The sequence below is a fragment of the Pelodiscus sinensis genome, chromosome 21 (genome assembly GCF_052426305.1).
Source record: "Pelodiscus sinensis isolate ZL-2025 chromosome 21, ASM5242630v1, whole genome shotgun sequence".
In the NCBI taxonomy this organism is placed as follows: domain Eukaryota; kingdom Metazoa; phylum Chordata; order Testudines; family Trionychidae; genus Pelodiscus; species Pelodiscus sinensis.
Genome location: NC_143072.1, coordinates 24,323,589 through 24,350,883, shown reverse-complemented (window position 1 = coordinate 24,350,883; position 27,295 = coordinate 24,323,589). Strand labels below are relative to the sequence as shown.

General features: G+C 41.3%; 1 protein-coding gene across 2 annotated transcripts in view; it reads left to right on the top strand.

Moving 5' to 3' along the window:
* Window positions 1-637: 637 nt before the first annotated feature.
* Window positions 638-27,295, top strand: part of AKAP10 (A-kinase anchoring protein 10) — a 35,402-nt gene continuing 8,744 nt past the window's right edge. The window contains exons 1-10 of one of the 2 annotated variants that reach the window (XM_006138680.5): window positions 638-994; window positions 8,958-9,005; window positions 11,875-12,057; window positions 14,061-14,618; window positions 19,108-19,206; window positions 20,341-20,425; window positions 20,849-20,972; window positions 22,518-22,654; window positions 23,855-23,999; window positions 24,578-24,754. In XM_006138680.5, the coding sequence (XP_006138742.1) occupies window positions 973-994; window positions 8,958-9,005; window positions 11,875-12,057; window positions 14,061-14,618; window positions 19,108-19,206; window positions 20,341-20,425; window positions 20,849-20,972; window positions 22,518-22,654; window positions 23,855-23,999; window positions 24,578-24,754 (1,578 nt within the window). In that variant the 5' untranslated portion in view covers window positions 638-972. Of the gene's footprint in view, window positions 995-8,957; window positions 9,006-11,874; window positions 12,058-12,418; window positions 13,146-14,060; window positions 14,619-19,107; window positions 19,207-20,340; window positions 20,426-20,848; window positions 20,973-22,517; window positions 22,655-23,854; window positions 24,000-24,577; window positions 24,755-27,295 lie in introns of those variants that run through there. The other variant, XM_075904645.2, reaches the window with a different exon arrangement.

Genomic DNA, 27,295 nt, shown 5'->3' with positions numbered 1-27,295 from the left:
GCAGAGTTCACTCCTCCCTGTAGGATTGTCCTGGAGTCTTAGGCTATACAGATTATGTCATGTGATAGGAATAAGTCCAACCACAACTGGCAACCCTACATGGCTGTGAAGGTGTGTTGACATGGTGCCATGTGAGTCATGTTTCAGTACCCTATGATGCAATTGTAACCACCACCTGGTGGATTTGAAGTGGGACCTCTGGAGCTTAATGTAGGAGTCTCTACAGCGTGAGCTAAAAGCCAGCTGATTCTTAGCTTAGGCTGTAGGGCTCCTGGTTCTGATCTCTGGCTGTCAGTGGTCTAAGTGCACAGTGGGCTACACAGTGATAAGCCACCATGATGACATCACATCTCAGCATTATGACGTTTGGGCATGACATCATGGGGTCCTGATGCAGCCTGTTGGTACATTGATGACGCCACAGCACAGCCAATACTGCATCATAAGGGCTGAGTTTGCCCCATTGGCCAAACTGACATTTTCCTTCCCGCCCCCAGCCTTTAACATGGGGATTAAACCCCCCTTCCTCATGTCTGCGGCTTCTTGCCCTTATCCAACATGGCTGACCGGGCCTCACTCTCTCAGGAGTTTTCCGCCCTTATCCAAAATGGCTGCTAGGTCCCCCTTTGCCGGGGCATTTTGCCATTATCCAAGATGGCTACTGGCTCTGGGTCCCTTTGTCTCTCCCGTACTTAGCATGGCGGCCCGACGCCCGGGTAGCCATCTTGGGAGAGGGCACGAGGCCTCGGGCATGGCCGTCCCGCGGTTTCCCGTGATGCTTCACGAGCTCCGCCTCCCTCCCGCTCCTCTCCTCCGCTCCCCCGGAAGAGGGAGCCTGGCGGTGGCGGTTGTTGACAATATGGCGGCCGCTGGCGGCACCGCGGGAGGGAGAGGCGGCGGGAGAGGCGGCGGCAGGAGGAGGAAGGAGTCTCATTCATAGGAGCCCGGCCCGCTGCCCCCTCCCCCGGCACCATGTCCTTCTTCAGGCGGAAAGGTGAGGGCAGGGCCCGGCCGGCAGCCTGGCGGGGCCGGGGGGGCGGAGGGCGGGAGGCCTGAGGAGGAAGAACGTGGGGGTAAAGCTGGCGGGAGGGAACATTGCCTGGAGGCTGGGGGAAGGGACGGGACTGGCGTGGGGGTGGGAAGGGAATATTGGGGCGGGAGACCTGAGGAGGGGGGAAGAGGGAGGGACATTGGGGGGGCAGGAGGCCTGAAGAGGGGGGGAAGAGGGAGGGACATTGGGGGGGGCAGGAGGCCTGAAGAGGGGGGGAAGAGGGAGGGACATGGGGGGGCAGGAGGCCTGAAGAGGGGGGGAAGAGGGAGGGACATTGGGGGGGGCAGGAGGCCTGAAGAGGGGGGGAAGAGGGAGGGACATTGGGGGGGGCAGGAGGCCTGAAGAGGGGGGGAAGAGGGAGGGATATTGGGGGGGCAGGAGGCCTGAAGAGGGAGGGACATTGGGGGGGGCAGGAGGCCTGAAGAGGGGGGGAAGAGGGAGGGACATGGGGGGGGCAGGAGGCCTGAAGAGGGGGGGAAGCGGGAGGGACATGGGGGGGCAGGAGGCCTGAAGAGGGGGGGAAGCGGGAGGGACATGGGGGGGCAGGAGGCCTGAAGAGGGGGGGGGGAAGCGGGAGGGACATGGGGGGGGGGCAGGAGGCCTGAAGAGGGGGGGGAAGAGGGAGGGACATGGAGGGGGCAGGAGGCCTGAAGGGGGGGAAGAGGGAGGGATATGGAAGCAGGTGGCCTGAAGAGGGAGGGACATTTGGGGCCAGGAGGCCTGAGGAGGGGGAATAAAGGTGTGGACACTGCGGGGGACAGGAGGCCTGAGGATATGGGTGGCTTAGGTACCAGGGAAGAAGCTGCTCTTTCTTGGGGGCATGTAGATACGTGGACCCAAGCCTTTTTGCCCTTTGGGGTGGAAAGGAGGAAGCAGGACCTTGGACAGGGGCTTGTGGAGTTGGGCCCCATTTCTTCCATACAGCCAGGCTGCCAGTGGTCTGCACATTCTGTCCTCTCTGGACACCCATTTCTTCTCCAAATTCATGTAACCAGGGCCAGTATATGATATAGTCTTTTAAGAAGACTTCAAAACTATTAAGCTTCTTATTAAGTATTTTTTGAAGCTTGTAATGCAAACAACCATCAAATAAGAGAATAAAAAACACCACCACCTGCCTGACATCACTGATTCTAGCTCCAAATGAGGAGGACCTGTCAGCTCTGCTTTCAGTAAATACCCCTAAAACCCCAAGCACAATGAGCGTCCATTGTGTTAAATGTACACAAAAGCACAAATGGTCAGTCTTTGTCCCAAAGAGCTTATTTGTTGTTATAAAGAAGTTACATAGCATAACTCAGATATTAATATTTTAAAAATCCTAGTTTCCTAATTCCTCACTTAGTGCAATGAGTACAAGTAATCATTGAGTTAATGGTTGAGATTTTGTTGGTGAATTGGTTTTAAGTCACTTGAAACATGAAGGGTGAGGTTTGTGTTTTTTTAAACATGGATGCTAAATTCCTCAGTTCATAATCACTCTAGAGAAGTTACATCACCCAGGAAATGTCACTAACCCTTGCTGTGTTAAGAAAAATGAGGTAAAGAAACTAAGTATTATTTTTCAGTACTTGAACTAAATGTCATTCTGAGTTTTACAATATGAGCCATTCTATATAATTTCATTTACAAAAGATGAATCACTTTAAGACAAAGGATAAAACCTTACTTTTACCTGGACTAACTATGTTGCATTTTTCAGTTCAAAATATACAATCAGAGATGCTTATATTTTGACTGGGTAAAAATATTTTCATCATGCTATTAGTATTTGGGGACTAATGTCTGATGCTGAATGGTGCCAAGAACTCAGCTCCTATGGGAGCTCATTATGTACTTCCTAGAATTCCTTGAGTTCAGTAGCTTTCTATAACAGGCTATTTTTCAATCTGCAGTGTCTTCAATGTTTAACTGTTTTTCCAATTAGTCAGTAAATGTGTCCAGTACCTGACCCAAAAATGCAGGTATAAGAATGATGATTGAAAATGGCTAATAGACAAAATAGGTTGGCCAGCTCTCCCAATCTGACAGACCAGATGCCCTTTATGGCAATGGCATTTAGTCAAGGATAGTTGGCAACACTAAACCAGAAGTTAACAAAGACAATTAGAAATTACATGATTTAAAATACAGGATTTTAAAAGCAGAATATGTTTTACTTTTTACAAGTCAATTTTATAGTATTACCATTTCCTTGTTCTTTGAAAATAAAATAATCCTGTTGCCATTAGTGGTCTGAATCATTATAAAATGAATGTTATTTAACACTACTAATTTTCACAGGCTAGATTTTTTTTTAATGGAAATAACTTTCAAATGTGGAAGTGAATGCAGATGTTTTAGTTTGTGTTAGACAGTCTATGTGAAAATAAGTCTTGCCAGCCTTGTGATAATACTGTAGTTCAAGTAGCAATACTATCATTCCTTCAAGAGCTTCTACAACAGTTCAGGGGCTGATATGAGTCTCTTGTAAAGTGTCTTATTATGGAAAAATGGAGACACACTGCATTTTTTTGTTTTGTTTTGGGAGAGTGAGAAGATAGCAGCATTAATTGGCCGGATTCATATTTTTCACCTAAAACTGAAAGTACTTGACACTTTTTATAAGATTTCAAGGCTAAAATAGCAGCACTAATTCCCTCATTGAGGATTAATGTGGCATTCCTGGAAAAATAGTTTTAACCCCCACTTTTCATGGGAGAAGTTCCAGAGATGCTATGCAGTCAGTCCACTGTGGACTTTGCTGTGGCATCAGTTATTACAGAGAAGGTGCTCAAATACCATAGTTATGGACAACAGCATGAAATCCTAATATAGATCAGCTATGAGCTACTGGTCAGATACAAAATGTTCTCAACTCTGCACATTGAAATATTTTTGTATGCAGTTATTTTTATTTAGGTTCTTGTATGAAATAACAATAAAGGGAATTGTGAACAGGTACTCTGACTTGATAAATGGCTATGGAAACAAGTTAAATCCAGCAAAGATATTCTTACAGGAAGAATACTCAAATGTAAAATAGAGGGATACTAGTTTTGATAGTTCTATGACTCAAGGGATCTGAGATTATTGATTATACTTAGGGATGTAAACAGTTAACTGGTTACCTGGTAAGCATCACCGTTACTAGGTAATGCTTATCAGGTACAGTACCTGGTAACTGCTACCCCAGCAATAGCCCCCTGCCAGTTCTCATTGGTTAACCATGTACATGGTTACACTTTCACATCCCTAATGTCCACTTAACATGGGTGTGGCTATGTTTCCAGTGGTCCCACAAAGTTTGTTTACAGCCACAGGCCTGGCTCTGTTTTGTTCTGTTAGTTAGCTCTAATTTATCCCAAAGGTCTTCTAAGAGCCCAGTAAGCAGTGGAAATGCTGCGGTAATGCTGCTACACAATATTACCTCCTGTGGTTAGGCAAATTCCCTGATTTGACACGGGTCGGTCCCGAGGGTGCTGGAGTAGAGAGGTTCAATATCTACTAGAATACTTAGGCATCCCGAGTCACCACTTAAAAGTTGACAATTTGAACTACAAGTTGTATTACAGAATAGTTAGGTAAGAACACACAGTACACATGATCTTAGCCTTCAAGAGGATTAAAGAATAACAGCTTACCTTTACAGAGAAGTTGGCATGGAAGAACAATTACCAGTTTTTAGTTAAAGCAATTAGACAACAGAAGACAAGGGAAACTGTTGCTAGAAATAGCTGAGACTGGACTTGGTGGAGCAAGTATTGGGAATGTTTTAGGGAGAATGAGAATTATGGTACTTTGATGCAGTGTAACAAATTACAAGTTAAATATTACTGAGGTAGAAGAGATATGTATTGATTTGCCAGACAATTTTTATCTGGATAATAATGTTCAATAATCTATGTAAAATTTAGTTATTTTAAATATTTTAATATCTGCAACCATGTATAAATAGAGGGTCTACATAAAAAGTGGAAAACAAAAATTTAAAGTTGTTTAATCAAGGTTTGAATTACTCTGTTCCAAAATGAAAGTGCCGAACACTTTCATAAATATAAAATGCTGAGTTGCCAATTCATGGGTCTGTTATTTATACTTTCCATTCTAATGGCTGTCAGACTTATAATGCTGCATTGACTGTTGTGCAAAACAATTATATAACTGGAGTTTGAAATGCCCGTTTAAAGTATTTCAATATGGAGAAAGAGCTGTTTAAAAATGTGTTCATATTTTCAATCTAAATACTTGATTCTGGTAGTTATAATTTTTATAGATTGTACTTGGAAGATTTTCAAGGCCAGTGTTCCATGAGTGAACTATTTGTGTGTATTTTTTTCAGCCTGTAAAGGCCAAATAAGATTTCACTGTAAATTTTATCTTGTGAATAATTATTTAAATATTTAATTGGACAGAACTAGAAGTTATAAGCATGTTTTCAAAATCCTGACTCCTTTTTAATTTTGAGTCTTAATTATTTTGGTTACAGGAAGCCCTCCACATTTGTGGGGGATATGTTCTAGAGATAATTGCAAATGCCAAAATCCGTGAATACGGAGTGGGATGGGGTGGGGGTTTTCGCAACAAAAAACAAACTTATTGTCCAAAATGAGTGTTTTATTGCCTGCTGTTTCACAGTCAACAAACAATTTTAACTTCACAGCAGTAGGTTTCCAGCCAAACTCAAACACAAAGATAATATTGTATGGTCATCAAACAACTTCAGCTTCAAAGGTAATCACTCACAACAGTTCTTTGAACTCGCTTCCTGCAAATTTTACTGTTCCTCTAGGATGGGAAGATTAATGGAGTGGGTTTGCAAAGGAACATTGTGATGGGAAACTGCAAGGGATAATCCTGTGTTGCTTTATGGTCTGCTAACACAGATTCCCCTGTTAACTTCACATTATGTAAACTTTACCTCTTTAAATTTGTCAAACCACCCCTTGCTTGTGGTGAATGACACTGCACTATCACGATGTTCCCTCCTCACCATCTGATGCTTGTGCAAAATGCTTCCAGAAGCAAAAAAACCTTTTCTCAAATTACAGCACCATTCACAGGTGCTCATTTCTGTGTCATGTCTTTAATCCATATGCTTATTGCCTTTTCCATTTTTTTTCAATTTGGGGGTCACAACTCACATATGACACCTTCGCATAAGCTGGTGCACTTGCAGAAACACTGTCCCTTATATTTTTGTCCTTTTAAAAAATATAACACACATTAGAGTCGTTAATGCCGTACATTCTCACTAGTGATGCCGCGCTACAGCCGCTTGCAAGCTTATCCAATAATTCAACTTTCTGCCTAAAAGTAATCAACTTTTTTCCTCCTTTTAGCTTCTTGATCACTGTCTGCATCACTTGCTTTCCTTTTTGGTGCCATAATTAAGGTTAGGTGTTACTTGAGGTGTTTGTGATCCCAAAGAGCATATAACCTAAATGTTCACCATAAATGCCAAAGGATGTTTTAAATTATATGAAACATAAGTTAAATGAGATTTAAACCATTATTTTTTTCTTGCTAACCACACCAGTTACATCTGAACTTGGTGTAAATGATTCCTAACTTGACAGAAAGAAGCTGTGAAATCTTACATCCACGACAATCAAAGTCAAATCTCCTAACTATTTTAGTAAGTCAGCGCTGTAATAAGGCTGCAGATGATGGACGTGCAAATATCCAAATATTAAATTTAGATAATACCATCTGTGAATTGTTAGAATATGGGGTGAAGGAGAAATGATTGAGGTACTCTTTGAGATCTCTGAATTCCCACAAATTTGCCATATACTTTAACTAAGAGTACGATGTTGGAAGAAACTTAATATTCTTTTGGGCAGTAATGCAAACTGCAGGAAAGAAATCGGTGAAGAAATTACTTGACTAGATGAGGAAGCTTTTCTTGCATGTGCTCTACGTGAAACAGCATGCAGGTTCCTTTTCTTCTTCTACGGTTTTTGTATTCTGTAGAATAGGGATCACCAATCCTAGGATAATCACCTTGTCCCATGCATGAATGCAGGGGTCAAATTAAAGTTGGTGATGGTACCTTAAATGAAGATGCACTAAGTTTCTAGTATTTGGGTTTTTTTTAAATCACCATTTTGGGGAGGGTGGTAAATTATTAATTCCCTCTAAATAAAATCCCTCTAAATAAACTCAAACCAGTGCTTACTATATCTCGGTTAAGCTTAAAAAATGAAAAGGCAGTGGTGAACTCTGTCTGTACATCAGTGGCAGGATATGGCCCCCCAAATAAATGGATGTTTAAATATAATCAAAGAGCTCCAACAGTACCTTAGCAAATGCACAGGTCCTTACAGTAGTATAAAAGGCAGGTTTTTCTGTCTTTGTCAATGAGAGACTTTCATTTCCGTTAAGACTGGCTCAACGTCTGCAAGCAGATTGACTTCTTTTGCTTTGCCACAGAGATCAAATAAGCCTTAGTCACCAAATAATTTTGTTATTAAGTTTATTAGATTTTTGAACAGAAGTCATATTCCTGGGATTGTTCCTCAGTGGAATGTTTCTTGTTCCTCAGCAGCGAGAAGGGAGATTGAGGTTTGCCATTCTTAATTGGTGGCATTCCTGTTTGAATAGAGCCACAAGAACTGAAGAATGGAAATCTTCCATGCACTTGTACACCATAACTAACTTTGAGATAACTTTTATGTAAGAGCTTGTGACTTATACTATGCTGTGTGAAATGTGCACCATGCAGTGTTTATGCATGGAATGCACACACAAAGCATCATTGATTACTAGTGTTTTTTGCAGTGGTGCAAAGTGCATGATCTTGTGAATGCTGGAAGTCTGGATGGCACCCTTAGCTTAGTAAAGAAGGTGCTACCTTCTGATCAGAGACTGTTTTGAGGACAGGCATAAAAGCTTCTGTGCAGTGAATGCAATTAGTCTAAAGTTCCCAAACTGGTCCACAAAGTGGTGGTTGCTCCTGGAAAGCTGGTTTGTCACAAGGTGCTGACTTCTATTCATTTCCTCTGCAACACTGACAATATTTAATGTGTATTAATGCCATATAAGCAACTGATGTAGCTACTGTGAGGTAAGATTGGATGATTGAAAAATGAGTTCACTATGGGCATGTGTCTACATGAAGACATTCAGGAAAACTAATGTGAATCAGCTAGAGAAGTATGAAATTAAACCATGTTTAAATCCCCATGTAGATGCTCTGAGGAGGAAGATTCAGTTAGTGAACTATAGCAGCTCTACTCCCGATTGAGTGTATTCACATGAGGGCATAACATGCTTTAATTTGCATGCATAATTTCACATTGTTGGTTCACCTTAAGTTTCCTGAGTGAAGAGCTCTGTGTAGCTCAAAACTTATCACTCTCACTAGCAGAAGTTGATCCAATAATGAATGTTCTATAGTTCCTGATTTAACAGCCTTCATGGTTACATGCAAGCTCCCATTAAGCCAATGTGCCAGCTCCCAGGAAGCCGTCCTCCCCCCCTCCAGCCACACTTCTTTCTCTGTATCAGAGGCAGCAGCACAGAGGGACAGGTGAGAGTTTAAAAGCTGGGTCCTTGTGTGTACCGGCTTCTGGGGAACCGCCTGCGCACCCCGTCCCCTCCCACTGGTTACTTGGTTATTTAAACACATCTTAACATCTGTAGAATCCATACTGTGTATTAGAGGGCTAAAATGACAATTCCAAGAAAACTAAGTAGTGAAGGCATTCTATTTTGAGTTTTGTTTACCATACCTTTGAAGATAGAATATTTCTAAGTTTTTAAACCTGGTGAGTAATTTTTTTTATTCTAAAAATTTCACATACTTTCTTGAAAACAGCAAATATAATATTAAAATAAAAAGCTTATTTACTACTTTTATTACCAACAAATCCCTGAGTTTGAGATTTTATAACTTTTAACTCCTTCCTTTTATATATTACAGTGAAAGGCAAAGAACAAGAGAAGACCACAGATGTGAAAGCAATTAAAAGTAAGCTCAAGATTTAGTGAACTTTATGGAAAGACAATACAATCCACAACACTGCCATATGTTTGTACCCATTTGCTCATTTCCTTATCACTAAAGAGGAATATACCTTGTACTTTTTTTTTTTAAGGCTAATTTGTCTCCAGGTGGCCTATAGTAATTTGAAAACTAATCTTTCCTGATAATGACCATCTTACCTGGTGTGGAAGCATGGAGTTATTTAATTGTTTTTTGGGGTTTTATTTCAAAGTGATCATAAAACTCAATACATATCCAATCACCTTGCAAATGGCAATTATTCCTTATCGGCGGGAGATTGCTCTCTGAGGTATTTTGGGTGCTTTTTCTGGTATTTTATTTTGCTGTTTTGATAATGTGACAGCTTTGCATTGCCTAATGCACAGATCAGGAGGCCAGGGTTCTGATCTCTCTTTTACTAGTGTAAATTGAATTACAGAATTACTCCATATTTAAATCTGGAGTGACTTCACATTTACACCAGTGGAGTGGAGATCCAAATCTTGTTTAGAAAGAGCAGACCCTAACAGTACACTAAATAGTATAGAAATTTTGGACATGACTCAATATAGAAAATTTTCCTTGATTTGTTGACAGCACTTTGTATAGCCTATTAATCATGGAAAAACAACAATGTATTTTTTCAGTTTAAACATGTTCACTTTTTAGTTATCGCTACTATAATTTAGCTGCTTTTATGTGCCTTAAATATAACTTTATTTCAGTACTTTGTAAAGTGTTATCTGGGTTTTAAGAAAAATATACAAGCATTCGATTTATTTTTGAAGCAAAATCATCCTAATCAAGTTAACAGGATGCCCTACAATTATTAGTCATGACTACTTATGCTCAACACAGATTGCTCAACACAGGCTATGGCATGACCACTGTGAAAATTAAAAGAAAACTTCAAATGCAATACAGTTTATTACATAACAAGAACGTCCAATGTTGAGCAAAATGGGAGCAGCTTCCTTGTTTGGCAGACCACTATTCAGTGACCTGCATCATATGAGGTTAGAGATTTAACGCTGTCTAGAAATTCTAGAATAGGTATTTCATCCTTAGAGTTCATTAATCTTCAGTTCTGCTTATCATAAAGCTAGGAGCCTTAAATCTAAATCAGAAAGATTAAATCATTATAAAATGGATCTCTCTTTCTGTACATTGTTATCCAGCAAATAGTCTTCCATTGCTGTGGTCAGCCAAACAACTGGCTTCTTTCCACAAGGTTGGAAGAGCATATTTCCTGTTCCTGTCTGCAATTCATACCAAAAGCTTCTTGAAGAATAACAAGCAGCATTTTAGTCCCAACTATTTCAATTCCAGGACAACCTCCATGTATCTTACAAATTATCTCCAATGACTGCTTGCCAGAAACAAGTCCTGTGTTCAGGTTTATTCAGTTATGCACATTCAAACAAGTAGAAAGGGAGACTAGATTTACCCAAAGTTATAGATTAGACCAGGGCTATTCAACTTTGGAAGCCCCAGGGGCCAGAATGATACAGCACATGCCGAGGGCTGCAACTTAAGTGTGGTTGCATATGCATGCAAATATATGTAAATAGCTTCTTTCACACTGACGGGCAAGACTGTACAACGCACAGACCCCATTTAGGTTAGTTCTGCTATTAATAAAATGCAATATTTACCCAATTTCCAACTACCTGACAGCAGTTTTAATGAGCAATGACAGTCCAGGAATTTAACTGCTAAAAGGCATATCAAGAGAAGGCCATTATATTGACTTGCCGTTGTGGAGTGTGTTCACATTGGAGGTCATATTCAAAGGATTCCACCCGCAGGCTGCACGTTGAGCTCCGCGTAAACCCAACTTGCACCATGGGCCACTTTCAAGTGGGCTGGGGGCCGCATGTTGAGTACTCTGGATTAGACTGTAGTGTCTATGTATCTCATTTAGCTAAACAGAACCATGCAGCCATAGATTAAAAGTATAGGAAATAAACTGCAAATTCTCAATGGGTAATTGATAATTAAGTGAACAAGAAAAAATCTAACCTCTAGTATTCTTGCATCTAAAAAAAGGGCCATCAAAACAAAACAGGATGTCCTATTTAGGTTAGGAGATCAGCTCACGGTACCATTGAGTCTAAGGCTACTGTTGCTGTGGCATTTAAGTTTAATTCCCAGTCTGTATGTGTCATTAGATATTGCAAATATAAAAGACGTAAAGAATTAAAGCAATTGAAACAAGTTTTCTTGACACATCAGTAAAAGCCACTGTTATGTAATAAGGGAGGTGGATCTCTTTGCACAGCATCCTAGTCAAATTTTGTATCCATGAAATCTCCAGAATGAATCTTGGCACATTGTTGCCTCCTGTTTTCTGTTTACACTTAAGCAGCAGAAGATTTTTATTGTTATGACAGACATTTTTTTCTTCTGAGGAAACTATCCTCTGTCTCATTTCTCTTCAAATTCAAGCAGCCAGTATAATCCTTATCAGAATACTGCTGCAACAGATTTATACATTAATACTTAGTCACAGCTTCAGATGAGCTTCTCATTGTTTCCTTTGCTCATGGGAGTAACATTTGTTGTGTAAATTTAAACATAGAGTCCTTATCTATTGAACAAATGTAATATAAATGGGTACCGCTGCAATTGGGCTTAAATGATCTTATAATTGGTGTTAAGAACCCACTTATTTCTAGTATCCCTGCATTGGTCAGACTATTAAGCAGAGACTGACATGTACACTACACATGGCATGTTTGTAATAAGAATGTAGTTGAGCTAACAGTATAACTCAGCTCATAGTACTTAGCATGGGATACTATATAGAAAAGTTTGCACATTTTTTTCCTTTTAATCATTGTTTTGGTTCCAGCTGCAATACCACCGCCTTCCCCTCAAAGAAGCACTAGAAATCATGCCTTGCTGGAGGCTGCAGGACCAAGCCATGTGGCAATTAATGCCATCTCCGCCAACATGGACTCTTTTTCTCGCAGTCGAACAGCTGCTCTTAAGAAACAGCCAAGTCACATGGAGGCTGCACATTTTGGAGATCTAGGTAAGACACAAGACTAGTATCTAAGTTACATTACATAGGTCAAAATAACATGGGCTAGCCAGTCAGTATAAAGCATACTGATTACCTGTTAGGATCAAAGGGAAATGTGTCCTGTTCAATAGTTATTTGCAGTTAAGTATATTGTAAAAGTCTTGCACCTTCCTGTAAAAACCTATTGATGGCTCTGTCAAAGAGGTTAAGATGGGGTATGGTCTGTTCCAGTAGGACCCCTCCTAAATTCCTCCATTGTAGGTTCCTTCTGTGAGTAGGTTACCTCCATGTGTATTGTTAATTTATCTCTAGGCTTAATACATGTGTAAATATTAAATTCCAATTCGCTCACTTTTGTTTTTCTGTTTAGAGCTCTTTTCATCACCAGTGGGCTCTCTGGACATGGATTTTTAGGTTGGCTGTGGTGACTGCAGATTATACTTCAAAGAAAAGTTCACAAACAGTCCTTTTCCTGCAGACTAAACATTGTGGCAGTTTGTGCTGCAAGCACTACCTTTGTACTAGACTTGTAAAACTACTCTGACAGTGTCAGGTTTTTTTATTAAGGCATTGGAAAACTTCATTGGACCAGACCCAGAGGGGAGACAAGCTTAGATACCTAGGTTCTTAAATTGTATTAACCTTCACAGAGGCTTAAATTTGCCATTCTCTCTGAGCTAGGGCCGTAGAGCATCACTATTGATGGCTGCCAGCCTGTAACTGTAGGGGGCAGAATCAAAACATTGAAAGGCTGATAAGAGACTAATCCCTAGCTTCCAGAGACCACTTCATTTTTGCTGTGCTTCTTATAGCTGCTGGCAGGGTAGAATCCAGCACCTACTGCAAGAAAGAGCTTAAAGAAAAACACTTAAAAACCCAGGTGGCTTGCCTCCTACATAGAATTACAACAGCAGCCCCTGCCAATGGATCTGGTAACAGGTTATCAGGATAGTAGAGTAAGGTCTAAACAGGGGACCAAGGCTGTGTTCTTCCTGCTCTGTATCCCTGCCAGAAAATGCAGAAGAACAGGTGTGTGTCTTGTGCGTTCCAGCTACCTCATCCTCTGGGTCAGAAAGGACAACCAGGTTTGTTGAAGGGTACAAGGCAGCCACTATAAAAGTCTTATTGTGTTTGTTTTAATCTAAACAAGCCAAGGTAACTAATGTAAATCTTGCAGAGTTCTCACAGCTGATTTCTCTGAATCAAACAGGCTGCTTGTATGGAGCAGGCAAAATGCCATTTAGATTGACTCCACAAGCCAATAGACTTTTTTGTGGGTCAAGCTTTTTAGAACGTGAAGTAGTAAACATTACTGAAAAAGGAGATTTTTATGTTGAACTGCCTCTTTTTGTCAGATGCTCAACAAACATGCTGCTCTAGAGCCCTTTTGGCGCTGCTCGCTGTACCATCCGCTGCCTGTTACAGACTGATTTTACTGATGGATGATGACTCAGCTTGTGAGCAGAGGAAGGCTTGAGTGTTCAATGTTGCTAAAGTGTTATCAGTGTATTCTCCTGGCCTATCTTCAGAGTATTTTAAATGTGCATTGGTTTGGGGAAAGTTCAGGCAGTAGTTATGACTTCATGGATTTTTACTGTGTGAAAATATAGAACATAGGTAGCAGAAGGTGGAGCAAGCAACTGTGTAAGGAGGTTGGTCTTCACCTGCTCCCATCTCATATGATCTAGGCATGCATTAGCAAATGGCTGTAAAGATTAGTTGCTGAAGACCTCTTTGTGCCCATGTATTTGATACATTGGCTGAATAATCATTTTTTTCCCATCTAACAATAGGATGAGAACTTTAGTGGACTGATCAGATATAAATATTTTTTGAATGGCAGACAGTTCCACTTTCCAATTGCTTTCTGGTTAGGAAATGCATTTTACATAAAATGTATATGGGTACTTCAGAATCTTCTCTCTATCAGTTGCATTTTGGCACATTGTGTATCAGTTGCCAAACTGGTTATAATGGAATATTGTATAAATTCTTGGATGCTTTTTCTTTAGGCCGATCATGTCTGAATTTTCAGGCTCAAGAGACCAAATCAAGCCTTTCAAAGACTCTTGAACAAGTCCTGCAGGACAGTGTTGCCCTCCCTTATTTTATCCAGTTTATGGAACTGCGTAGAATGGAACATTTGGTTAAATTCTGGTTAGAGGCTGAAAGCTTTCACTCCACAACATGGTCCCGCATAAGAGCACACAGCCTGAACACAGTTAAACAGAGTTCATTGGCAGAGCCAGTGTCTCCCTCAATAAAACAGCATGAAACCACAGTATCTTCTCCAACTGGATTGCTTGACGAGAGGTTGGAGGATTCCAGCACAGTCCATCTGCTCATGACCAAGACAGTACCAACAGACCTGAATGACAGAACTGGCAACATTCAGAACTACTTGCTGTCAAGCCACGATAGCAATAATGCCAGGGTACTTCGTCTTGGGAAGTCTGAGGCAGGGACCCATTCTGTTCCAGCTGAACAGCAAGAATCTTCCAGGCTAACAGTATCAAACAGAAACAGCCCCTCTTCTGCACTAAAGGACTTGTCAGGAAAACTAATGAAAAGTAAGTGGAGGGGCGTGGGAGGGTAAATAAATGCCTTTAAACAAATTTACTCCTAATGTATGGGGTGAACCTGACTAATGTATATTTGTAACTTTTTTAAAAAAAAAATTGCTAATTTATCACTAGCATTATAGCTCAGGATAATAGTTGGTAATGGTGATATATAATCCTTAATTAAATCTTAGGATTCTTAAAGTAGACTGATTAAATCAGATTTTTTTTTAAAAATGTAGTTGGATTTTCCTACAGGAGAGGGAGAGCATAAATGGAGAGACAAAGAATCATGATGTTACGAGGACTGATTGTACTAAATTCATGACTGATTCTGACAATATATACCTCAAGCCGCTTCTTGTGTCTTGGAAAACTCTTCTGAATCTGCAGTTGCTTTGTATCTTAACATATTGTCTATAAAATGGAAATTGATAACTATTGATAGTTTAATGGATGCATTCCCCTAAGGAGAAACAAAAGATGTGGGCTTATCACAATTGGAAAGGGTTATAGTGTTTAATTCTGGTCATGTAGGAGGCAACCAGTTTGGGAGAATCTCCCCACAGTGTGCTCACAATTCTGTCATTAATAAAAATGGGTAGGGCTTGAGAAATCCATGTATCTACTCGCCCATAGCGAGTAGATTTCAGCCGTTCACCCCGTTCACCGGCGGTGGGTGCATGCACAGTGTGGGGCTGACGAGTGGATTTTGCTGTGGTTTGTCGAGCCCTGATAATGGGGACTGTGAAGGGGACCTCCAAAAGGGTTATGGGCTAAAAAACCATGAAATGTTCTGTTAATGCTGACAGTTCCTTTAGTCACTTAGTTGATACCTTGACAAACTGACCTGCTGAGACCACAAAGCCATAATGGAGTTCTAACCTTAGAACTATCCCATGTAACTTTCTTTAAAATCAATAAAAAATCAGACTGCTACTGCTGCTGAGAATGATGCCCTTGTTGGGTTTGCTTTGAATTCTTCATTATGGATGTACACTCTTGCGTTTTTTTTTCTGTATATCTAGCAAGTTCTCTTAGCAACAGCCTGGGATGAAAAAAGGAAGAATTGAATTACAAAAGCAGGAACTGTCAGGATACTGTGTAGGCCAATGTTCAGGCCGAACTCTTTTGTAACATTGAAATGAATCTCTTGAAAGATTTGTGTTAAATATTATGCTGTCAAACAGACTTCAGAATCATTACATTTTCTGGCATTAATTTTAATTGTACCTGTACCTACATGAGTAAGCTTGCAAAATCAAGGCACTCTTTCTAATGGTTTTTCTATTTTAAATGTAGCAAAGCTTGAATGCCAATGAGGGGTGGTAGTTGCCTTTGTCTGGAAGCTGCATATGTCGTATATTGTAAAATAACCGTGATGAATCTTCTCGAGAATGCGTATGGAATATGTTTTTGCTCTTGGATTTATTTGATCAAGCTTTTCATAATCGATTTGTTCTAATTTCTTCTTTAGACACTTACTGCGGGGAGTAGTGCCTATTGCCATGAGCAGAAGCACAGACATTTGATTATATATGGTAGTAAGTAGGGATGTAAATACCCATTTAAAAAGTTAACCAGTTAAATGATAGAATTGTAATTGTTTAACCAGTTAACTGTGGAGGGCTGGTTCAGAGTGGCTGGGACTCAGGTTCCACAGCCATGGCTTTTCTAGGCAGGAGCCCCTGTGGCCAGGGTCCTTCTGAGCAGCCTGCGGTGGGTAGGAGGCTCCTCCAGATCGGCCATGCCATGGGTGAGGGGCTGTTCTGGACAGCCCTGCTGTACCGCAAGTGGGCCTGGCCCTTCGGTTAACCAGTTACTGGGTAAGCATGCAAGATTGTAAAGCAGAGGGGGGCAGACTATGGCCCACGGGCCATATTTGTCCCACCAGCAATTTTAAACCAGCCCTCGAGTTCTCACTGGGGAGCAGGGTGTGGGGCTTGCTCTGCTCCATGCGGCTCCCAGAAGCAACAGCGTGTCTCTCTTCTGGCTGGCTCCTATGCATATGGGCAGCCAGAGGACACCGCCCCCACAGCTCCCATTTGCTGGGAAATGCAAGCAATGAGAGCTGCAAAAGTGGTGCCTGTGGACGGGGCGGGGAGAGAGGGCAGCACATAGAGCTACCTGGCTGTGCCTTCGTGTAGGAGCCAAAGGGAGCAGAAGGGAACTTCTCTGCTTAAGGAGGCAAGTGGAGCCTGAGCCCCCTCCTGCCCTCCGAACAGCTCAGGCCCAGCCCAGAACACTCTCCTGTGCCTCCAACCCCTCCATCCCACCCCATAGCTCGTAGCCAGAGACTCTCAGCCTTCCCCCTGCACTCCAACCCCTTGCCCCAGCCTAGAGCCCCTGTCTCTCTGCTGAACCCCTCAGTCCCAGTCAGGGCCCCCTCCTGCACTGCAACCCTTCATTTCTGAGCCCACACCCCCAGCTGGAGCCCTCACCCCCTTCCGCACCCCAGCCCCAGTTCTGTGATCAATCATGGCACTCTGTGTAATTTCTATACCCAGTTGTGGCATTTGGGCCAAAAAGTTTGCCCGCCCCATTGTAAGCTCTGTAGGGCTGAGACCATTTCTCATGTACAGCATCTAGCACGATGAAACCACAGTTCTATCTGGGGCTACTGCAATTAAAAAAAGATGATTGCAGGAACTGGGTCCCCCTTTAAAAATAAGAGTCTGAAGGGTTTGGTGCATAAATGTCTAAAATACTGGATATTTTTCTTAAATTTATTGCAGTGTGTCAAATGTTTGGGATTCCTTGTATTTTTGTTAAAAGGAAATTAAACTTAGTTAATGGCAGTTTATTTATATTCACATTTGAACATAAAGATATTTAATTCTGTTGTTGATTGGATGTTCTTGTGTATGAGGAGAGGAGCCTTTGCTACTTGTAATGTATGCCCACTGTGTAGTGCAGAGTGTCCCCGCTATATGTCCAAGATACATTCCAAAAAACGTGGTCGTACAGCGAAACGACATAAAGCGGGGAATTTTTTTCCCCACGGCTGACTTCTCTTTGCATGAATTGGTCCCTTTTTTTTTCTTCAACTTAAGAGGAGGGAATGGGAGGACTTATAATGCAACAGTTCCCACAAGCATCAATGATGTTAGTGCAGAACCGATGTTTACCAGGGCGATGTATAGTGGGATGCCCTGTACAGATTGAACCTCTCTAGTCCGACACTCTCTGGTCCGGCAACATCCGTTGTCCAGCATGATTTTAGTGAGCAGAATGTTCATTTAGCATGAGTGTGGCCAAGTTTCCCGTGGTCCCATAAAGTTTGTTTACAGCCACCAGTCCTGGCTCTCAGTGTTCTGTGCTGTTATTTAGCTCTATTTTTAATCTCAAATGTCTCTAAAAGCCCAGTAACCAGTGGAAGTGTTGGTAATGCTGCTAGACAATATTGACCTCCCATGGTCCGGCAAATTCTCAGGTTCAGCACTAATCAGGTCCTGAGGGTGCTGAACTAGAGATGCTCAACCTCTATCTGACTGAGAATAGTCCATGTATAATCCTCTTTCTTTCCCTAGTCATCTATATTAACTATTTCCTGTTGCCAAATTCAAGCTTCTCATGAGAGCATAAATTAAGTTTTGTATATTGAAAAAATTAATATGACTTGAAGAAACTGAACTCATAACTGAATTTCCAGAAGTAAAGTGAAAGTATTATCCGCTAAGGGTTTACCATAAAATTAGTTTTCCAACAATGCATGTCAACGAAATAGAATGTAATTAAATGGAATTTTATAGTAAGTAATATTTAGGTTGAGTTATTCAAATTGTTTCTAGTTTCCATCTATTACATTTGTGGACTTGGTTACTTGAAAGTGGATGTAATAGAAACAACCCTTTAAGCAAGCTTTGTCTTTGAGGCTAAAAGCAGAGGCTGTTCACATATGTAATAATGCTAGGCTAACGATACCTGATGTTGCAAAGCCTGGTAGTGCAACTTATTTTTCCACTGACTGATTATTTCACACAGTTATACTTGTAACACTTTCTGTATTTAAGGATGGGGTCTGTCAGTAAAAGTTAAGACAACAACAGAAACAGATGAATAACAGAAAGTAATGTGTGGGGCCTTGTACTCCTGAGACCTCAGTTTAAAAAAATGCCAGAATTCCCCTATAAAGAGGGCCAGAGTTTGCGAGCTTTCTTTAGAAGTCTTGCTTTACTGAGGTATGAATGCACCTTGGAGATAATATAATTAGTCCATGTGGTGGAGGGGCGGAATTGGAGAGCTGTACCCTTCTTCTGACCTGTTGGCTGGTGCATGGTGTTTTCAGTAGCTGGGTATGCTGTGACCAGCCTACAGCCAGCTGTCATGGTAGGAATTGCTGTCTGGAGAATAGAACAGGAAGTTAAAAGGTTGTAGGAAAGGACTGCCATTTTTGAGTAGATGCTTCCTCTTCCTAAGTGACAATGCATATCATTTACTCACCTTGTAGATCTACATCAATGGATGTAAAGTTCAATGTGTGTTTTTCTTCTTCCAGGTATAGAGCGGGATGCAGTTAATACTTTTACCAAATATATTTCTCCAGATGCTGCTAAACCAATACCTATTACAGAGACAATGAGGAATGATATAGTGGGTAAGAACAAGCTGTATTTGATAACATTGACTTGACCCATTACATCCCCCCCAAAACAAATAAAATTGATATGCAGCAGAATGGATTCGTCTTTCTCATAACAATACAGTTGCTTTTACTTTTTGAGTTTATAACCACAACAGGTAAATAGATTATAAAATATACACCTAATTTCACGAATCTCCAACTATTTATTAGACTTTTCTGTGGTGTCTATTTGTATAGAATCTGAGCACCTCACATGCATTAAGGTAGTGGTTCTCAGCTGGGGTACATGTACTCTTGGGAGGAGACACAGAGGTCTTCCGGTGGTACATCAACTCATCTAGATATCTACTAGTGTATTTTATGTAGCCTGTTGAAAAACTATGCAGAGTCAGTACAATTTAAAATTTCATCCAGACAGTGACTTGTTTATACTTCTCTGTGTACTCCACACTGAAAGGACAGTAAAAATCAATTTATAACAATGCAGTAAAAATGAGAAAGTGAGCGATTTTTCAGTAGCGTGCTGTGGCACTTTTCTATTTTTGTATTGTGCGCTGTGGCACTGATTTTTCTAAACAAGTAGTTTTAAGGGAGGTGAAACTTGGGGGTACACAAGACCAATCAGGCTCCTGAAAAGGAAAAAATAGTCTGGAAAGGTTGAGACCATTAAGGGATTTACCTTCTCAAAAAACCCCTTTTAGTATGGAGGTTATGTAATCCATATAAAGCAGATTGGAAACAGAAGTACAGGATGAACCTCTCTAAACCAGGACTCTCTGGTCCAGCTGAAACATGGATGCTCCAGAAGCAGAGTGTCCTGGTGGAGGGCTGGTGTCTGGGACCTTGTGGGCTGGCAGCTGGGCTGCCCAGTGAGGGTGGGAAGCCCTAGCCAGGACTGGGAAGGCCAGGGGAGAGCAGAAATAGAATCTAGATCCTCTTGAGTCCCAGTTCAGGGTTTAAACTGTGAAAATGCTCTTGTCCTCTTACAGACAACATTTGAAGTAACAAACTTGTTATGAGAAGTCAGATCTGCTTAATCCCACTTGGCTTGAATTGTTGTTTGTTTCCATTAGACGTATTGCCAGTGATTTCTTTTAGCTAAGTAAATCCAACTGCTCATTATAATTGGTCTGGTCTTTCTTACAGCAAAGATTTGTGGGGAGGATGGACAGGTGGACCCTAACTGCTTCGTTACTGCACAGTCAATAGTGTTTAATGCAATGGAACAAGAGTAAGTTGATTCCGTGGTTTGGCTTTGTCATGTTGTGTGTTTTCAAAAACAGTTTAATAGACCGAAGAATCAACATATTCATTCGGTTAAGTAACACTTAGCAACACTGCTAAGTCACTCTGCTACCCCTTATACCTAGATTAGTCTGCCTCCATGCTCCAAACCCCCTCCTTTTACCCCTCCCAATCTGTTATGATTGCTTCCCTGAAGTCATTCATAAATGCTGCTGCTAGATAATTACACCACTTCCAGTTCACACAGACTTACCCCACACACTATTGCTTCTTATCTGTTTTGCCTTTATCTGACTAGATTTTTTTTTAAGCATCCTGGAGCAGGCACTCGGTTTTATTTGTAAAATGCCACATTTGCTGTTGGCACTTGATAACTAATAATATTTAGTATCACTTTGTCTATGTGCAGGCACTTTAGTGAATTTTTGCGAAGTCACCATTTCTGTAAATACCAGATTGAGGTGCTGACCAGTGGGACTGTTTACCTGGCTGATATACTCTTCTGTGAATCAGCACTGTTCTATTTTTCTGAGGTAGGTCCCTCCCACCACCACCCCACAGTGTAGTATAAAAAAACCATGTATGCCATAAAAGCTTTATTTTAGGATCCCAGTAATTTATAACTTGAAAATAGCAGATACACATAATGCTAGGGGAAAAATGCATTCAGCTATTTTTCCTTTTTTTGTAGAATCATTCCAAATGTTCTAATTTCTTTGTTTTATTTTAGGCTGAGCTTTCACACATCCCTTCTCCTGTGAAGAGCTCCATCATAGCATTGTCTTTTTGCTCTGTACCAGGATATTGTAACAATTCATTTACCTACCCCTCATGGGGCTACTAGAAGGTTTAATGTCTGTAAAGCTTTTTGAGAAGCATGAAAAGCCCTGGAAAAGTACCAGGAATTGTAGCAAAATGATAGGCACAACAACTTAATCTCTTGGGGTATGTCTACACTGCCACGCTAGTTCGAGCTAGGGTGGCTAATGTAGTCATTCGAACTTGCAAATGAAGCCCGGGATTAAAATATCCCGGGCTTTATTTGCATGTTCCCAGGCGCCGCCATTTTTAAATGCCCGGTAGTTCGAACTCCCTGCCCGTGGCTACGCGCGACACGGGCTAGGTAGTTCGAATTAAAGATCCTAATTCGAACTACCATTACTCCTCATTGCAGGAGCTTTAATTCGAACTACCTAGCCCATGTCGCACGTAGCCACGGGCAGGGAGTTCGAAGTACCGGGCATTTAAAAATGGCGGTGCCCGGGAACATGCAAATAAAGCCCGGGATATTTTAATCCCGGGCTTCATTTGTAAGTTCGAATGACTACATTAGCCACCCTAGTTCGAACTAGCGTGGCTAGTGTAGACATACCCCTGCAGAGTAAGCTGCTAGCAGGTAGAATTTTTTAATCTTGCCTTGGCTTTTAGCTATTTGATAATCTTGCCAAAAGAAGCATTGACAAGAAATACTGGACAAGATTCTGATCTGGGTCATGTTGATATAATGCATGACTTCAGACCAGCACATGGCATAATGAATGTTTGAATTTGAAATAGCTTCACAATAGCAGTGCTCTCTGTTTGGAGAATTGGGCTTGTTGGCAGGACAGAACTGTTTTAATAGCCTAACTACAGTATTCCAAACTACAGTGGCCTGTATATCTTGAAACAGCAGGTTAAGAAGCCCAAACACCCACACTGGTTTAGTGTTGCATTAAGATAACATCCATACAGTGTGAAAGTTATTTTTCTGTGTTCCTATGTGTTTTCATTTGGTACGGGTATGTGCAATTACCCAGGCATCATGTGTGACTGAAATATTGGCGTTTTTTATTACTAGTTTTTTATGGTATTTGTGAGTGAAGCCCTCTTTGTAAACAATGCATCTGACCACCCAGAAAACCCATGTGGTTTCTGCCCAGATAACTTGTGTATTGATGTGTGAATCAGGTTTTTTGGCCAAAAAAAAAAATTTGAAAAGGGACCAGGTCTGCCTATGTTCCCCTTCCACTTCTTAGTAAAAGCTTGTTTGCTCTTCTTTGAAAGGTTATATTTAATATTCTTAATTTCCCTTCCAGTACATGGAAAAGGAAGATGCAGTTAATATACTACAGTTCTGGTTGGCAGCAGATAACTTCCAGTCTCAGCTTGCTGCCAAAAAGGGCCAATATGATGGGCAGGAGGCACAGAATGATGCCATGATTTTATATGATAGGTGAGTTGTTCTAACAATCATTTGCCTCCACAGCTCCAGTTAGAAAAATCTGGTACTTGTATATGTGGCATTGCACACAGGGATAGTTTTATTTTTTCAGTAAACCTTTTGCATTCTTGGCTTTCTAGATATTTGGTATATGGGACTGTGGGGCGTGGGCGTGTTTTATTAAAGGTGACCTCCAATGTAAGTGTGTGGAAAATGGACCTTTTTAAGTTCCTTGTATACAAAGACGTCTAAAATCTTTGGAAATCATTTTTCATGATCTTTCATGAGAAATATTGATTCTCATCTATCCTGTGTATGCTGGAGGACTCCATGGGTAACTAATGACTATTGTCATCACAATCCAGAGCAGTAGGGAGGGGAACAGTTTGTTGGTCACTGTTTACAACTATTGATTTGGAGTTAAATAGATTGTAATTCAAACTCCTGATGTATAATTGAGAGAGACTCTCGCTCTTGAATAGCCAGACAATCTCATGCCTTCCATAGAAGACTGAGACAGCTTCTCAGTTTAGTTCTCTAGTCAGGAAAAATGGGTAAGAAAAAACTTGTTTCTAATATTTAGGATTTTTTTTTAATTACCACCTTTAGATAATTAAAACCCTTCAGCTTTCATAAAGTAATAAGAAAGGGTATCAATAATGTCACGTCCACTTCTACCTTTGGAGGTTGCCTTAAACCATTTTAAATCAACAATGGTTTCCTAAACTACTTCTCAAAAACATGTTCTAAAGCTGAAGTGTGAGTGACCGGGGCAACAAGCTGTGTTGAATTCATTTATTGTTCTGCTAGGGTCTGGTGTCCCTGACCTATTTCAAACTAAGCAGCTCACTCAGTTCCCTAAAATCAGTTGTTTAATAGTTCAGTTAAAAGGAAATGAACCTGCTGTGGGTTCTTGGTGCTTCCTGCTTGCTTGCTCTACAATATAGTATTAAGTGCACAACTCTGCCCATAAGCAGTCACATAATGTACTTTATTCCATTTACTCTGATCTCATTTGAAGAGATATTTGTTTCCTCAGTTCAGGGATTTTTTCCTTAATCTTTGGCTATCAGTTGTACATTGGTTTTTTAGGCTAATGCCACCTAGTGACCACAATATAGCTGTTTGGTGTGAAAAAGCTATTTTGCCCACCCAATGAACGTTTTGAAGCTTGTCTTACGTATACTTTTCTTCCACTATCCTGTTCTGCAGATACTTCTCCCTCCAAGCCACACATCCTCTTGGATTTGATGACTTTGTGCGATTAGAAATTGAATCCAATATCTGCAGGGAGGGAGGTCCACTCCCTAACTGTTTTACTACTCCATTACGGCAGGCCTGGACCACCATGGAGAAGGTGAGAGAGTGCTTTTTGAAAACAGTCTTGGAAACTAGTAGAGAGAAAAGATGATCAATAATAGATTTTTTTTCTCCCATCTCTAATGTTATCAGTTCTTAGTGTTTTATCTTCTTGCTGCAGAGGTGATGTAGAATTGTTCCCTGTGTGGTTTGTCCAATCTGTTTTTAAATCTTCCAAGAAAAGACTTTTGTGTTAATTGTTTTTGTAAAATGATCCTTTTGGAGGCTATTCCATAACAATATCTCCACTCTCTTCTGAGGTCATCCACCAGCCTCAGCTGATTTTAGGCTGTCATTACCTTTTTGCTCAGCCACATCCTTGCAGAAAAAACATTCTTAAAGTCTAGTTTAGAAAATGAGTTTGGATTAAGGTAGGGCATGAATTTAGAGCCTGATACCTGTTCCTGAATAACTCCATATATGGACATTCTAGCTCCATTAAGGATAAATGAGCCCTTAATTTCTGCATATGGTCAGATACCCCTTCGCTGTCCTATGTGTGCCACTGTAATATTCATTCATTCAGATTGTATCCTCTGCCTTTTTATCAACACAACCACTTCCTCTGTTTCCTAGGTTTTTTTACCTGGCTTTTTGTCCAGCAACCTTTACTACAAATACTTGAATGATCTCATCCATTCAGTACGAGGAGATGAATTTGCAGGGGGGAATATTGCACTGACTCTTCAAGGCCCCAGTAGCTCTCCTGACAATGAGCCTCATACAACTGGTTCTGATGGCTCTGCCTCCCAGGTAAAAATTTCCTGTTTTACTTCCATCCTAATAGCAGCTGTGATCATTCCATAATGATATCCTCAAACCTGTGAAGAATTGCATGCCAAGCAGCTTGGTTCAGGGAACATTTTCATGTAATTTAAGTCTCATGTTTAGCTTCCCCGTTAAATTCTACATTAGAGTAGAAAATCTTTATTCTGCCTTAAATCAATAAAAGTAATTCATATGGAAAAATACAATGCAATAATTAGTTTATCGCCTATTCCTAATCCAAGTTATAATACTGTGCAGATACTGCTACAATTTGCATTTTTGGACAGTGGTTACCATTAGAAATGACAGCAGTGTTATACAGTGGAATCTGAAATACTGTAGGCGTTCCCTTAAAAACAAACAAAACACAAATATCTATGATACTGTGTTTTTACTGTTGGAAAATGTTGACTTTTTAGTATTGACAACTGAATAAATTCTGGTATAGTTAAATTATAAACAATGTAAGTTATGGATCTTAGTGTTTATTTACAATAGCATGGTACTTAACAGCAATCTAGTTCCTGTAAAAGTCAGATATAGGAGCAGAGCATTTCTTTTTCAGATAAAATAGAGCCAGCTACTAGTGTAGAGAGGAATAGCAGTTAATATCTAGCGTCTCGAAGTTTCTGTGAAAGCAGAAAGGACCCAGCAGATTCTGTTGTGCTTTATTCATCAAGTATTCAGCTGACCTACAGGGTGGCAGTTAGGGATGTCAGCATATAGTCGACTATACGATTAACCAAAAAACCTAGGCTTATTGGTTAATCTTGTTGACTGCATGCGTATTCTCTCTCCCCCTTCCCCCCCCCTTGCTGCCTCTATCAGAGGCAACAAGGCAGGGGAGCGGGAGCTGGTGCCAGTGAGGAGCTAGCTTAAAAGCCAGCTTTCCATTAGCACCAGATCTGCTTGCCCCCACCTCCGCCCTGCTGCCTCTGATAGAGTGGCAGAGGGAGGGTGAGGGGAATGAATGTAGTGCATGCATGATAGAGGCAGCAGCGCAGAGGGTGAGGGGAGCAGGCTAGAGCCGATACACGCAGGGAGCTAGCTTGAAAGCTAACTCCCAGTTCCCCATGTGTATCGGCTCCAGGGACCTGCCTACAGAGGTGGGGGGGGGACAGGCAGGAGCTGGTGTCGCCTGTCCCCCCCCAATCATGGGGAGGGGCAGGAGAGGCTGCCATGAAGCAGCCCCTGTCCTTAGGGGGTCTGAGCTCCCTGTGAACAGAGGCTGCTCTGCATCCCACGTAGCAGCCTCTGTCTATGGGGAGCTTGGATCCCCCATGGACAGGGGCTGCTGCCATCCCACGCTGCTGCCTCTTTCTCAGCACAATGGCTGCCGGCCCCACTCTTGAGGACCATGGAATAGTTGTGTAACTGCTAAGATTGCATATGGTTCCACAACTACTCAATTACACAATAGTTAACATCTCTAGTGGCGATATCTGAGTTTGTGCTCCTGTTTATGTATGGTGTACTTGAAGATGATTACATTATGAACAAAGACTTAAGAGATCTGTTGCTGGGGAAGCCAGAGAGTTTTTTTAATAAAACACTAAATAAGACCACGGGTTGAACCTTTCTAGTCCAGCACCCTCAGGACCTGACCAGTGCCAAACCAGAGAATTTGCTGAGCCATGGGAGGTCATTATTTCTAGCAGCATTACCAACACTACCACTGCTTGCTGGGCTCTTTGAAGACATTTTGGGGTAAATTAGAGCTAAATAGCAGCACAGAACACTGATATCCAGGACTGGTGGCTGTCGTCAGACTTTATGGCACTGCAGGAAACTTGGCCAAGCTCATAAGTGGACATCCGACTAACTCAAATCATGCCGGACTAGAGAGGTCCAACATGTACTTTAACTCGTCTGTGAATCACATGGAAGTGAGACTACAACTGGCTTCCTTTGATGCTCACTTGCTTTCTAACTTCATTGACAAAAGATTAGATTGTTTACTTTTGTTCAGTGACTTGGTGAAAGTCCAGTTCTGTTTAATCTCAACTTCAGGTTTTCTGTGTTTCATTAATGGCCTCTCTGGTTCCTCACTCTTTTCTCCCCCCACCCACCCTAGAATGCAGCTTTCTCAAGAGTGTACCACTTGCATTTATAAGTGGGTTCAGCCTGGGAAATGGTCAACAGAGCAAGGCACATCTAGGAGATTTTCTTGGCTAATGGCAAACACATTTTTAGAATGGAAGTGTCTGTCCCACGTGAAAATGAAACTGTAGTTTTGTTCACATTCCATTCAGATGTGGAACTGGGGCACCACATAGCAGTAGGTTCCGGGTTACCAGCGACTTAATTTACTTCACACATTGAGCTTGACTTCGGGGCAGAACAGTTCCAGAAATCCTGCAAATGCATTCCCTGTCAGCCTAAACAAAATAATAGCAGTAATCTCAACTGCAAAGAGAGAATAAGATCTGAACTCCCTGTCTGAGTGTAGCCCGCCAGATCCAGAAAAGCTGTGCTGTTGAACAAACTAAATAGGAATGTTGCTGATATAAATGGCAGAGTGTTTTT